The 15,000-nt window shown below is 50.0% G+C and overlaps 1 protein-coding gene across 1 annotated transcript in view; it reads right to left on the reverse strand.

Moving 5' to 3' along the window:
- The window catches only part of casz1 (castor zinc finger 1), a gene marked incomplete at both ends in the record, with an annotated part of 52,077 nt that overhangs the window by 34,084 nt on the left and 2,993 nt on the right, over window positions 1-15,000 (reverse strand). The window contains one exon of the mRNA XM_084436281.1: window positions 2,289-2,855. Coding sequence (XP_084292407.1) covers window positions 2,289-2,855 — 567 coding nt within the window. The remainder of the gene's footprint in view (window positions 1-2,288; window positions 2,856-15,000) is intronic.

Consider the following 15,000-nt stretch of genomic DNA (forward strand, 5'->3'; position numbering starts at 1 on the left):
AATACATCATTTTGCAATCGATAGCAGCTGACTGTTCTGGGAAGATATAGCTGTATTTTACTGTAGTGTTTTATTTCAATCAAGTATTTAATGCATTTACTGTAATGACTGAGCCACAGAACAGAATGGAGGGACAAACTTCAATCACTCTTTGACAAGTTAATTAAGAAACAATACACAGACAGTCTTTGAAAAGATTTCCATAATAACCTTTCCCGGTGAACTCAGTGGGGAGCCACGGTCAGTCCTGTTTGATCCCTGTGAGCATCTTTGTCATTGTTTTCAAAGTGTATGGCTTATGAGCGGCCTGCTGTAGTAATGCCACATCTACTGTAAATTATCTAGGAAAAGTATTCTGGGGTTTGGCACTGATAGGAAATCCGCACAGTGCCTCGATGTGAGGAGTTAAATGTTTGAAGGTCACAGTTTCTCTCATTGATCTCGCAACGTTTGTTAATTACATTGTCACTGATGTTGTGAGTGATAATTAAGCCACTATGTTTATATGCATAATTATGCGCGCTCCACATCAAGCTTTGAAAGACAGCGGCGAGCGAGAGAGAGAGAGGGGGGGAATATTTTAATTGTGAGCCGCACAGAATCATGGCAATATAGACGCCCTAGTTACAATCAACAAAGAGCAACTCTGAAAGAAAAAAATCTGCGCCTGATGCAGTGCTCTCTCCCCGCACTCGTCAAACAGTCCACCTTTGTTGTGAGACGTAAAAGTAGCAGGGAACCAGCGGAGAGAAAGGTGTGTGTGTTTCGCAACACAAACACATATTTACACACGGGCCTTTTTAATGGCTGCGCAAAATAAACACAAAATGACTAATTACAACCACAAAGCCCTGTGCGTTGGGGAAAAATGCTTGATTTTCTGAGAAGACCTTGGCCCCACTTGTGTGTGAGGCCACAGCTTTTGCTGCTCCGCCGGTGTAAACAAAAAAGGAAGGGGAAAAAAAACCAGACTTTAGTGGCGGTACATGACTCTGAGGTAGACACCAAACACAAGATGAAAGGCCAGAAAACGTCTGCAAAACGGGTTGAGCAAGCAGAAAAAAAACGACCCAAGACAAAACGGTTTTCTGTGCCGCAACAACCCAGGCCCTGTCTGCTTATTGTTTTACCATTGCTTGTTGTCAGTGACAACAGCTTTATCTCTATCCCCATTATCAAGCGTTGTCTCTCTCTCTCCCCTTTGTTACTGCTCGGTGTTTTGAATTCTACTGTATACAGTATAGACCCGTCTCTCAGATACCAGTGGGTCGCCTACAGTATGGTTTACAGGTTCAACGAGTGCGAGCCAGTAAACGGCGCGTTCCCTAGAGATTGTTTCATGCAGTTAACATGCGCCATTGCCACCTTGAGAGCGTTGTTTGAAGTGTGTCACACCCTTATCTATCTGATTGTCCCTGAAACGATACGACATCATGTTAAGAGAGAAGGATAATTAGCCGGTGTTTTGCTGCTAGCCATTTACACAGCAAGCACATCCATGAACAAATAAATCCAAATGGGCTTACATCTGATTTACATGTACAGTACTACTACTGTTAGAATGCATGTCATAAAGCGCTTTAAGGCATGATTCCCCCGAGTGTTGAGTATTCGATTTCTGACTTTATTTGATGGCCGGTCTCTTGGATTCAAGGGCTCTGAGCTACTGTAATCTTCTCCAGAGCTGAGTGAGTGACCCGTGCCCCTCCAAGCTAGGCTACTACAACATGTCACAGGGGCAGTTGCGGTAGTGGCTAAGTTAAGTGTGCTAAGGGCAAATCAAAGACTGAATGTGTAATCCTGGGTGTAATATGAAGCTTAGACTAGCCCTTCCAAACACTCTTGGCCCACAGCTGCTACAGTATGTTCACACACACACACACGCACACACACACTCGCAACCTTGCAGCATACTTGCCTTCTCTAAATATGAATTTCTTGATGCAGCCAATCACACACACACACACACACGCACACACACACACACACACACACACACCGAGTTATTTTCCCTATTGCATCTCAGTTGCCTCTGTTTGTGTGGTTATACTGTGATACTGTCACTGGCTATTCATGTTGTAACCCTAGAGTCGCTCTTTCCAGGGCTTCACTTAAGCCTTTGTAGAAGCGACAATGTCACCTGGCCACTAGGTCTCTGCCTTTTAAAAGCTATGGGGGAGTTTGGGAAACTACACTATGAAAGGGCAACAGTACAGTTGGACTTCAGTCAGACAGAAGAGAAAGAAAAGCGAAGGCCAGATGGAGTGAGAGGAGAGAAAGGGCTGTACCTGTGGCGGTGAACGGCACTGGGCGGACGGGGGCCTCGCTCGGGGGCACGTAAGCGTCCTCCTTGTGAGGCCCGTCTTCCGAGTCCTTGTCGCCGTGGTAACTGCCGTCCCGGGACCCCAGCAGGGGCTCGGGCTCGTCCGCGTCATCCTCGTCGTCGCTGCAGCCTTTGGGCTGTACCATGTACACGCCCTCAGGGGGGGCGTCTTCGTTGTTGCCGGGCCTCGGCCCCCGCTCCGCCTCGTCCCCGCCGTCCGGGGCGGGCGGCTCGTCTCCGTACTCGCCGTTGACCCACTTCTCGATGGCCTCGCGCCGCCTCTGGTCTTCTTCCAGGCTCTGGCCCGGGCTCAGGCCCTCGGGGAAGTTGGTCTCGCTGTCGTCATAGTGGGAGCTCCCCCTCTCGCTGTTCTCCGCCACGCTCAGGTCTCCCTCGGCATTCTGGGAGCTGCCGTCGAACACTACCTGACGGCTCAACTTGGCACAGATAGCGTTGAGTTTTAGGCCACCTTTCCTTTTGGCGGCCATGTTGGATTTTCCTGAGGTCGTTTCAGTGCATAAACTCCTTTCAGCTGTAGAGAAAAAAACAGAAAACAGAGGAGTGGACATTAATCAGAGTTACTATATGAACAACAGAGTGTGTCACAGAAAGTTACGGTATTTGTATTTTTCAAGAAGAAAAGTTTCCTCCAGCAACCATTTTAATCATAAGCAGGGAACGCCTTGACCCATCAACAGACACACTGTCCAAAGCAATTCCCCTCGAGTGTCACGCACACGTGACAATTTGAGCTTCACCGATGAAAAAAATAAACCGACTTTCGGTCACACTGACTGCGTCTATTAATACACCAGCAATCACAAGAGAGGGGGGGGGGACAAAGGGAGATATTGCACATAACTATGTTAGTCACACCTCCGACGGGCAGTTTAGTCCGAGTGTTGACGTTAGCCTTGACCGGGAAAAAAAGAAAAAGGGGGCGAAAAGAAAGCGAGCTAAGTGGGAAGGAGGATCAGTATCAGATCAGACCCCCTGTGGTGCGACAAGCTGCAAGTACACGGCTTCATAATCCTTCACATGACATCGCTGTAGAGACACCCCTGAAATGTTATCTTCTCTCTCACCTAAAGGGGCTGTGAGCTCCGCCAGAGAGCGGGGGGCTGCTTAGCTTTAAAACTGACAGGCCGGGGAGAGAAATACCAGCCTCTTTGGCCTTTTTATTTTCCCCGTCGATACGCCGCCTGCGCCGTCGACCTCGTGAAAGTGTGTATTTCCGTTTGGCCCGATGGAGCGGTGTACATGGGAGCGCGACAGCCTCTCCTTTGTGTGCATCTTTGGGCTTTTCGGCGCGGCGGAGCCAGCTGGCCAGAAAACCGCCACTTATTTGCGGCGGATAATTCATCAGCGAATGAATCAACCTTGAACCTCGTGTCAAATAATGAGTAACGGCAGATGTAGGGGACAGATTGTTTAAAGTGTCTGACTGTGTCGGCGGTGTACGGTTTCCTCGACTTTTTCCAGGGGCTTCTCTGAACAATGGCCATGGGGAGTGAGCGTGGGGTAGGAACGGGGTGGCATTATTTCACCCAAGTGGGCTATCTTTAAAACATGTCCTGTGATGAGGCAAGAGCAGCTGCCTGAAGCATTCCACATCCCCCGGCTGCCTTTTTAGGGCAGAAACTGCACTGTTACCTTTCACTTGATCACCAGAGCCACCAAAGTTCACCTCGGACACATTTTCCAGGCTCAAAATCCAGTCCAGATCTTTATCATGTTGTAAATGACTTATACAAAGGGCAAAGCCCGGATCTTGTGAATAATACGCTGTAAATCAAGCGAATCACTTTCTGAGGTCATTATTGGTGATATGAAAGGGCCACCGAGGGTGATTTGGTTCCGTACTTTGCAGTGTTGTTGGGACATAGGTTTAGGTTAGTGATTTCTTCTTGGTCTGCCAATGTGCAGTTAACAAAGGAGACTAAAGCTCAATGAAAAACACTTTTTATACCAGTATAATTTACCTGGAGTACCGTTCTACTGTACCACTAAATAGTCAGTGGTCTCTCAACCCCATTGCGGGGTAGTTTGACAACATCATTACCAAGAGCAGACGACTGCGCTTCGCAGAGCACACTACTTATGTTCCCAGAACACGTGTGATGGGACTGTGAGAGTGGGAACATAGATGTCTTAAAGACTCAATTCACATCCTACAGCGACGGCTATGGGCCCCTTCATTTGATTTCAGTCAGAGAGCCGACCTCGGGCACAATCATGTGTGAGCCATTGCTGGTATTATGTAAATCACAGCGCGGCGACATAAAGCCTTGTTTTCATTTTCTCTGGTAAAGCTGTGGGATCATTAGGATCTACAATCTGAGTGAGTTTACAGATGACCACGCCACCAGACAATGCGCCCCGCACTCCCACACATGCTTTCCCAGTTACTGTATTTACATTGCAAGACTTCCTCCTTGAAACAATGTCTTCGGGAATTATGTACAGTATGGGGCAGCGGTATAGCAGCAACACATTACTGTACAATTTGGCACTAGACAATTGCTGGTTGGGGTGAAAGGTTCACCTTTTAGAGGACAGCAATTTGGGGGGGAAAATCAGCTGGAAAAACTATTAGGAAGTGGAAGACATAAATTTTCGAGTATTTTTTTATTTTTTTCCAGAAACACCCTCCGAAGGAAGATTGAGGTCATTTGGGCGTTGCAGTGGAGGTCATTTTTCTGTTTACTGTGCTCAGTATTTCATGCTTTAACTACCGATTTCCTTTGCATTGCAATCTTCAGCCCCTTGTAGGAAATGACCCCTACACAGCCGTTGCTTTCCATTAGTGAGTATTTATGTACATTTCGTGTTAACAATAAGGAGCGTGCATGCCAGGGTAAAATCTCAACAGGCCTATTATTCTATTATCAGAAGCCTGTTAGTGAAACATGCTTTTCAATGAGACGTTTAGTAATCTGTTACAACAAAAAAAACATAAAGCAGAGGGTGTGTACAACTGTAGTCGAACAAACGCTGTGGTCTTGCAAACTGGCTCGTTGGCTCTCCTTCCGTAGAGAGAATGGCCGTTCACGGCAGTTATTGCGATTGCTTACAATGGTGATTGCTATGGAAACCCTGGGCTGTTTACCTCAAGTCGTTTGTGTGCACGATAGCGTACGGTGAGATCAAATCTGCAGGGACCTACATGAAAGCACAACTTTTCCCTCCGGGTCCAACTCTACCATCTCCCTGAGAGTGAGAGAGAGAGTCCACTAAGCAATCTTATTAATGGATATCATGGAGAAAAACAACAATGTCATACTGTCAGGCTAATTCTCTACACCGTGTACCTTGTGTTTTAGCCTAGTGTGCTAATTGGCACATGGTAAGCACAGTCGGAAAAAAGCAGGTTGGGAGTTTGAGCACTAGCTCATGAAACCTATTTTTCCTACTGTTTATGGTAACCATGATGACATCTTAACTAGAAACTGTGCAGGGCTGCGGAGATGGCCTCACACTGACTGTATAAGGCCAAGACCCGCAGAAAAAGTCGCGTCCACTTCTTTGTACTCGTCCCGGGGCTCTTTTTCACCGACAGTTTGAAGATGTGCATCAAAGCCGTCGCGGGCTCTGTCTCTTCTCAGGACTGGGCGACTGCTAGCGAGGCGGCTGGTGTTCAAACCCGGCCATCAACACTCTCGCTGCGCGAGGACTCCCAAGCCCCATGGGCTGACATGGTTTTTTGGATGTCGTTCCTCTGTTTACGCGCCAGAATGATATGATGGCCAATCAAGCGGTCTCTCAAGCCCTAATAACAGTGCCGGAGGTGATTTGAGCGAATGTGCGTGGACTGCAATCAGAATGGCCCGGGCAAAGGACAAGGGCGTTACCGGGTGACCTGATTGGCGGGGTTGAAGGCTCCGCCCCTCACTTTCATACAGGCAAGGGGGGTACACACGATGCTCTTCATTTGGTGCTGGCTAATGCGTGTTTGTCTATGGGGGGAACTCCAATAAAAAGCTTGCGAGTACATGTAGATCACGTAACTCCAGGATAGGCCAGCCGAAATCCTGTGTTGATACAAGATGCAGTGATTCCCTGCTGTGTTGTCAGTTTCCATAGTGAATCCACTAAGGGACCTGAACAAGAGCTGTAGAAATTACCTGTTTAACTCAAGCTTATCTCTTTACCTAATCAAACATTGGTACGGGGGTTTTGTAGCTTCCTGCTGAGTTCAAACATCATGACTGACACAGGGACAAAACCTCAGTAATATCGCTACTTAATTAATACACCAACCAGGCCTGGGAAACGTCTGAACAGCTCAGGATTATTTTTCAATATGTAACTCAGACTTTTTTTTGTCTCTTTAAAAAGCCAAGTTATAACTTTTAAACCTTTGGCAGATTAATTGACAAGGCCCAAGCTCCCGGTGAGTGGCTGAGTGAACCTTTTGTGTGTCTCTTTCTCAAGGGAGGTGTGTGTGTATGCATGCGTGAGTGTGTGGACCTGAGCTCTGTGCGACACACGCGCACACCCACAGAGACACATGTACAAACACACACTCTTCAACACAAAAAAACATCTCTTGTTTTTATTTGCGCTAAATTTACGACTCGCAGGAAGACAGCGTTTCCCCCCCCCGCCCCGCCCCCGCCTCCGCACAGCCGAGAGAGGCGGCCCCCGCTGCAAGGAAGCAGAGCGGAAAGCCACTGACGGACAACCACGCTAGAGCACCCAGACCCCTGCGTCTGGCCCCTCTCTCCGTTTTATTACACCAGAATAACAATAAGCAGGTCACTGACCCCGGCGTGAGGTTTCGCCACGGTTTTCCAACAGTCTGTGCCGCCTATGCTAGAAAATTTCCATTTTTCCGCATGCATATTTAATTGAGTTTTGTCCCACTGGTGCGGAAATGATTTGTTTTTTGCTCTCTGTTCACTTGACTCCTCTTCGGAGTCGCTAACCCTGATTAAGACGTTGCCGTTAATTTCCCAGCGCACACCTTTTTTTTTGTGCATTAATGGTTCTGATCGTCTAATTAAAACTTCTCAGCTCGGCTGCTGATCACCGCTCGTTGTGCCTCTGACCTGAAGTTTTAATTGCCGCATCAGAGGCGATAATAATAATTTCGGGGTTCTGATGATTAAAAACAATGCCATTGCCGACTAGTAGAGAGATGGCAGAGGGGGTGTGTACCGTATGTGTGTGGGGGGGGGGGGGGTTTGTGGCGGGGAGAAGTTTGTGGGTTGGGTGGGTGGGGGGGGGGATCACTGTGTGATTACTGTAAGGGGGTGGGTTGGGGGGTGGAGGAGGGAGCAGGAAGCAGGGGGGGGGGGGGGGGGGGCACTGGCATATGGAAGGTTCTGCCTCCCTCTGCCCTGTTCCCCTGTGGGAGTCTAGCTGCTGAAGAAGCAGGATCCACCGGGTCCCGGGGTCCGAGCCCAGTCTCTATTTACCTGGAATTTATATCTGAATCTCCCCACGACAGTCACAAGAACACAGCTGCCTTCGCAGGTCGGAGAGAGAGAGAGCTAAGGAGAAGACTGGGATGACTACTGTCCCAAGTACTCTACTTATTGGATGATAGTTGGTCCTCTACAAAAGGCACTTTGTCAACGTATGGAAAAAAAGAGACACCAGTTAGCGTTTGCCATGAACCATTACACTAGTGTGAGCCGGGAGATATGAATAACTATGTTTTTTTTGGGGCCCTGCTGAATGATTATGCACCACAATGTGATGACCTTAAAAGAGGGAATGATTAGCGAGGTCATGTAACAGGACAACAGCCACAAAGCAACGATCTGTCACATTCTGTTCTTTTTTTACCCCCTGGATTCGAATGGATTTTTTTAGATTCCACAGCACAATCAATGTTTTACTGCGGGGATACAGTGAGCACAGGGTCAATACAATCACCAACAACAGCTTACAAAACGCCCTTTTAGAGAGAAAAAAAATTAAAAGGGACACACACACACATTATTGCACGCACCTACTGTCACACGTGCAGGCACACGCAAACACAAACACAAACACGCACACAAACACACACACACACACACACACACACACACACACACACACAGGACAGAGCTCTCTCTCTCTCTCTCTCTCTCTCTCTCACCCACTCTCCCCCTGTCCCTCTCACAAATCTATTTTATTATTAATCAGTTGGTTGCACATCTGCTTGCTTGCCGTGTTTTTTTCCCTATCAATAAAGCACTTATTGCTTTTAGTCTAGATTGTGACCTCGCGCCGTCTTTCGGGGGGCTGACCTTGAGGGTCCCGTTTGGGCTCCTCGCGGCAACGCTGTCCCCCGAGAAGCCCTCAGCCAAGCACTACACGCTCCCGCCATACCCCGCCGCAAACAGACAAGACATGCACACACACACACACACACACGCACACACGCACGCACACACACACGCGCACGCGCCACCGTACAGGACAATGGCCGCAGAAAAACAATGTGCGTCTCAAGTGCAAACGGAAGAGGAAAGACTTGGAACCAATCAGACAGGAAAGTTGAATTGGAAGGACAAACACGCCCAGCGGCCTCATCGCAAACACTGTAATTATGGCATTTTTAGCACCGCGAGAGAGAGAAAAACAAATTGTATTGTGGAGCAAAAATCGTACGTGACGAGAACCTTTCTGACAGACAACTTTGACTCAGTTGGCGCCGTGGGCGACCCTTCAGCCCCTGGATACTTAGAAGGAAAAACCTTTTTTTTACGCTTGAGTGGCAAAGCTGGCCCGGTGGCTGGCACCGGAGTTTTACGAAGACGTCATATCTCAGTGTCTGAGGTAAACCGCACTAAAGTCGAGATTGGTTTACAAACCGTATAGGAAGTACGGCGAGGACGCGCGGTGCGATGTGTCGCCGTGGCCCGGCTCGGTCGGCGTCGGCCCCGAGAGCCGTCAGCCGTACGAGATGAGCGGCCGACGCGGGGTCACCCCCCTCGCGGTGGCGGCGCGCGGCGCTGCAGCGGGGCAGTCTGGGTAATACACCGGAGAAGGGCCCGTGTGGCTTGTGGCTCAAGGGCCCTCGAGCTAATATCTGTGCAGGTGAACTGCTTCACTTGTATTTTGGTCACAGGGAACTTTCTTTTTTATTTTGCCCTTTGTTGCAAGGAGGCCGAGTTGAGGGTCGGCTGAGTGTGTTGGGGTGTGGGTGTGTGTGAGTGTGTGTGTGTGTGTGTGTGTGTATGTGTGTAGGGGGGGTATTGAGTGTGTGTGTGTGTGTGTGTGTTGCGGGGGTATTGTGTGTGTGTGTGTTGGTGGGTATTGTTTGTGTGTGTGTGTGTGTTTGTGTGTGTGTGAGAGAGAGAAAGACAGAGAGCGAGAGAGAGAGAGACAGAGAGAGACAGAGACAGAGAGAGAGACAGAGAGAGAGACAGAGAGACAGAGAGAGACAGAGAGAGACAGAGAGAGAGAGACAGACAGAGTGACAGAGAGACAGAGAGACAGAGAGAGAGAGACAGAGAGAGAGAGAGACAGAGAGAGAGACAGAGAGAGAGAGAGAGAGAAAGAGAGAGAGAGAGATGCTCTCCTCTCAGGGTGAAGGAAGGGTGAGCTGAGTGGGGGGGGGGTGTCTGTCGGTCCCCAGACTGGGGCTCCGTCACTCTAAGTCCTTATTCTCTGTAGGGAGATATTTCATTTACCAGGTTCCGGCCACACTGCTGAGCAAGTCCTCCCCTCCACCAACCCCTTACTACCCCCCATCGACCCTCACACGCACACATACACACACACACATGCACACGCACGCACACACACACCACCACTGTCGTCAGCGGCCAACCTCAAGAGGAAACCCAGCACACGCCGCTCCATTAGATATCAATTAAGAGTTCGGAAATCTCCACCTGGCTCACACACACACACACACACACACGCACGCACACACACACACACGGGTCTAGCCTGGCCTAGATACTTTGGCAGCGCTGCTCTCAAACAGGAAGTGTAGCACTCTGTGTGTGTGTGTGTGTGCGCGTGTTTATGCATGCATGTGTGTGTGTGTGTGCGCGTGTGTGTGTGTGCGTGCGGGTGGCACTTTCGTCCATGAGGTTAACCTTGATATGAGGCCCTGTCAGGCCAGATAATGTCCATCAATCACAAGCCCTCAGATAAACCCTAACGTGAAACCTAAAAAGCATGTCTGTTTAGATGTTTGGACACGCCCCCTTTCAACAGCATGTGAATCGCATTACAGCGAAACGAGTCGTGGCGTTTCTTTAACAAGACTCTTAAGACATTCTGACAGCCTATAAGGCACTTTGCGGCTAAAACTACAGAATAACGTCTCTCGGCGCGAGGCAACGTTTTGATGGGCACCTCCGACTCCCTCTAGAGATAAAGAAAAGAAGGTGGCCTTTCCCTGTTGGAAGGTATTCCAGCCCCCTGGGGGGACTTCGTAATTGATTTCCAAGGTTACTTCTCAAATTTGTTTTTCAGATCCGAGGCCCCCTCCGTCATTTGTGAGAGCGAGTCAATGTTTTTCAAGCGATTTCCTCAAATTCGGCCCGCTTCAGGTTCGGTCCGCCGCGGACCTCCTCCTCTCCTTGAGACGAGACGGGGAGGTGACATTAACCCGAAAAGCATACGCTCCCCGACAGGATACCGCTGCTGACAGCATTGATCCCTGGCCACCATTAAAACATTTGCTCTGCTTGACAGACTTTTCCTCTTTTGGAGTTTTATGTGCAGCGGAATCAATCACAGGTGTCCCCTAAATGTCATTCAGCACAGGTACTTCACCTGCCCCACCTGCCCCCCCCGTCCGCCCTGCCTCCAGACCTACACCTCCGTCTAGTTTAAAGAAGGCGCATTATTCCAAAATACAGCATGTGAGGGATTGTCTGCGGTTTTGCAGTTGTCCCTGTTTACGTTGACATAAACATGTATTTTGGTTGTGTGTCAGTTTGAGTAAAGGCACCAGGCAACAGACACGATCTCCTGTTAAGGATACAGATGTTACATAGACAATGTCCATATGGTGCATGTGTGCAGTGTGTGTGTGTGTGTGCGTGTGTGTGTCGCTTCCCCCTGCTGCAGACTGTGCCTGCAGGCCCTCAGACAGTAGGGTAATCTCCTCTCACACTGCTCCTCTGACTGCTGGCTATAGGTCATGTCATCTGCTCGGACACACACACACACACATACACACACACATACATGCACTGCACACGCACATACACGCATATACACACACACACACACACACACACACACACACACACACACACACACACACAGTAACTCAGGGAAAACAGACCTACGCCCATCCCTCTCAGTGGTAGGAGTTAAACAGATAAGGTTTCCTTCATGTTTCTCTGAATCTCTGTTGAAAGAGGGATGTGTCAAGAATGGATTTGAAGGTGCAACAAAACAGCAAGTGCACTGAAATATAAAAAAAACGAACTGTGAAACCATGAGGCAGGCAAAGGCTGCTTTTACGCAGAAAAGTGACTGCTATTTTAGGAAGTGTTGCTCGCTGACTCAAACAAATACATTTTCTTTTGATAAAAACCACAACAGCTCCTTTTGCATTCTTCAACAAAAGCCACTTGGTTTCCTGTATTGTTGTGTTTATCACCACCTTACATCAGAAGCAACTGACTAAAATGTCAAGTGGAAACACATCAGGACAGGAGGTCCTTAAAAAGAAGTGTTGATGGTTTTAATGTTTAATTTCGACTTAAAAATGCACTGATATTAAGAAAAAAAAACTCTGAAATTGGAAACCGTGCAGCAGTGAGCATGTTTGAGCCTGAACCAGCTGCCCTTTTTACATTTCCCCAACATTAATATTCCTCTTATTATTATTTTAAAGTGAAAACGGATACTCTGTTGAAGTGCAAATCTGATGAATTACGGTAGCAGATTGCCGCTATCAATTATTAAAACCTATTTTATAAATATTCAGGCCTGTCATGCATCTAATAATGAACGCTTTAGAGAAGGTTACTTCCCGTGTGCATCCTAACGTGTCAAAAATATCACTTTTAATCACGGCGCCGGCGTCGCCGAACGCCAGGGTCTGAAACCGTGTCCCGGCGCCGCCACCGCCGCCGCCGTAGCGCCCCACCGCTGTGCTCATCCACAGCTCCCGCCCTCCCGCACCTTCGCTCTGCCGCCTCCCTCCAGCTCCGTCTGAAGAGGTGCCGAACCGCCCCCCCCCACCCCCCCCCCCCCTCCCTCCACCACCACGCGCGCCCTGCTCACTGACTTCCTGTTGGAGTTTCACCACGGTTCATTTGAATGGAGAACAGCGCGCTCGGCGAGGCCTACCTTCTGGACACACCTTCACTAGTCCCTCCGCTGCCTCAGCCATATGGTGTGATGATGTATATTCATGATGCCTCTCTCTCTCTCTGTCTCTCTCTCTCTCACACTCTCTCTCTCTCTGTCTCTCTCTCTCTCTCACTCTCTCTCTCTCTCTCTGTCTCTCTCTCTGTCTGTCTCTCTCTCTGTCTCTCTCTCTCTGTCTGTCTCACTCTCTCTCTCTGTCTCTATCTCTGTCTCTCTCTCTCTGTCTGTCTCACTCTCTCTCTCTGTCTCTCTCTCTCTCTTGTTGGCACGATCCACGACTCGCAAAACGCTTCAAACGGACGACTGAAAAGGACGAGGCGCAGAGGATGAAGCCGGGGTGAAGAGAGTGGCCCCCCCCCTCCTCCCTCCTCTTCCACAAACACACCTCTTTCATCCCTCCCCCCTCCCTCTCTTGCGGGGCGGAGGCGAGTACAGGTGGCAGCCGGGGCCTCCCCGGGGCGAACGGCGTCGGGGGACGGGCGGGCTCGACGGTCTCACCGGACGCCGGCGAACATCCGCCGCCTCCGCCGTCACCTCTACCTCCAGACACACACACGCACGCCGTGCGATCGTACTGTACGTACTGTACTCACACCCACACGACGCGCACGCACGCCGGAGCGCTCGGTAAGATTAACGCTGTCAGAGCTCGCAACGCTACCCCTTCATTATCTGCGCACGGTGCCTGCACTGACTGTCCTCTCCACTGCTTCTCTATGGAGGTAGTAATTACTACAGCTAATATCTCTCCGTCTCTCCATCCGTTCCCCGCCCCCCCCCCCCGACCGTGCCCTCCCCCTCTTCCCCCGCGCGACGCACGAGTGACGGTCCCTCACCAGCCGGCGACACAGTTGACGGCGTGCCAGCGACAGCGTGTGTGTGTGCGCGCCGCGCGCGTGTGTGCGGTATTAAGTGGTGTTTTATCAAATTAGTTTGGTATCCAGCTGATGTGCAATAAAGACGGTGTGGCGCCCTCCCCCTCCCCCCCCCCCCCCCCCCCGCGACCGCACGCACCCAGCCGGGGAAGGGCCGCAGACAAACCGTGGAACCGGCCCCCGGCCCCGGAGTCTGACCGGACCAGCGCCGGGAACGGCCGCCCCCCCCCCCCGCCAAAACCCGATCGGGCCGCCGAAGCGCGAGGTTGAAAATAAGACGTTGGCGTGGATGTTTCCTCTAGCAGAGCGTGTTCCATTACCGACGAGTGCGCTTCCCTCCGCCCCTTGACGCTATGTCTTTATCGGAGGTGATGGCTTGCTAGGACGCATTTTCTCCAACGTCTTCTTCTTCTTCTTCTTCCCTCAGCGATTTCCCTAGTCGAGCGTCGCTCGTAAAAAAAAACAGGGGGAGATTTGACGGCGAGATCAAGAAGAAAGGAGATGAACGGAGAGAGAGAGAGAGAGAGAGAGCGGAACCACCTCCCAGTTCCTGCCGTGAAGGTAATTTCTCTGAGCAGGGTGTCTCTTTTCAGACGTAGAACAGAAACGTCCGGGGCCCCGGCGCGGGACATCAAAACGCCCGGTTCTCCACTTCAGAGGAACGTCAGACGCCGGTGGGAGAACAGAAGGAACCCCGGGAGGCGGATCAACGGCGCCGGCGCCGACCGAAGGGGACGCGCTCGCTCCTCCGGGGCCCCGCGATCGGCCCCGAGATCAGTAATGGGAAAAGATCAGACCTGTGATTCCCCTGAACACGCCGATGACTTCACTGTGATTCCCCTGAACACACCCACGACTTCACAGCCTTCATCTGCAGCCAGTGGAAAGAACAGTTATCCCCTGTCAGAAACCACTTGCTTTTTGATACTATTCAAGTGTTTTTTGGGGGGGAAGCGATTGATGTTTTATTGACAAAACGCCATGTATTCTACGCAGTGGGGTCTAGAAAGATGGCAAGCGAACTACACAGCCCTTGTGTGCTTCTCAGATCAGAGCACACGAGATCAGATCAGAGCGCAGACACTTCACACACACTTCAGAGACCGTTGTCTCTTCTGATTAGAGCACTGAAGCCTTCTACAGGTGCCTCTAAAGTCGAGATTTCATCTCATATTTCATATTATCTTTGAGAAGATCTCATTGAGAAATCAAAGACTTTGTTCATTCTCTCGGGGCCGGAGTTGTGTCATAACACGCAGAGACGTCCGCGTTTTCTCCACTGTTGTCTTGCTCATTCTTTGAGCATTAGACTCACTCTAAACAGCCCCAGGCAGATTACATTGGATCCTGTTCAAATGCACATTTCCCTTAAAACCCAGTCCAGGAGTTGGCCTGAGATATCATAGCAGGGACTCAGAGAGGCTATGTAGCTTCACGAACCGGCTGACACACTGAGAGAGAGAGAGAGAGAGAGAGGAGAGAGAGAGAGAGAGAGAGAGAGAGAGAGAGAGAGAGAGA

This window comes from Borostomias antarcticus (genome assembly GCF_949987555.1).
Source record: "Borostomias antarcticus genome assembly, chromosome: 3".
Lineage (NCBI taxonomy): Eukaryota > Metazoa > Chordata > Actinopteri > Stomiiformes > Stomiidae > Borostomias > Borostomias antarcticus.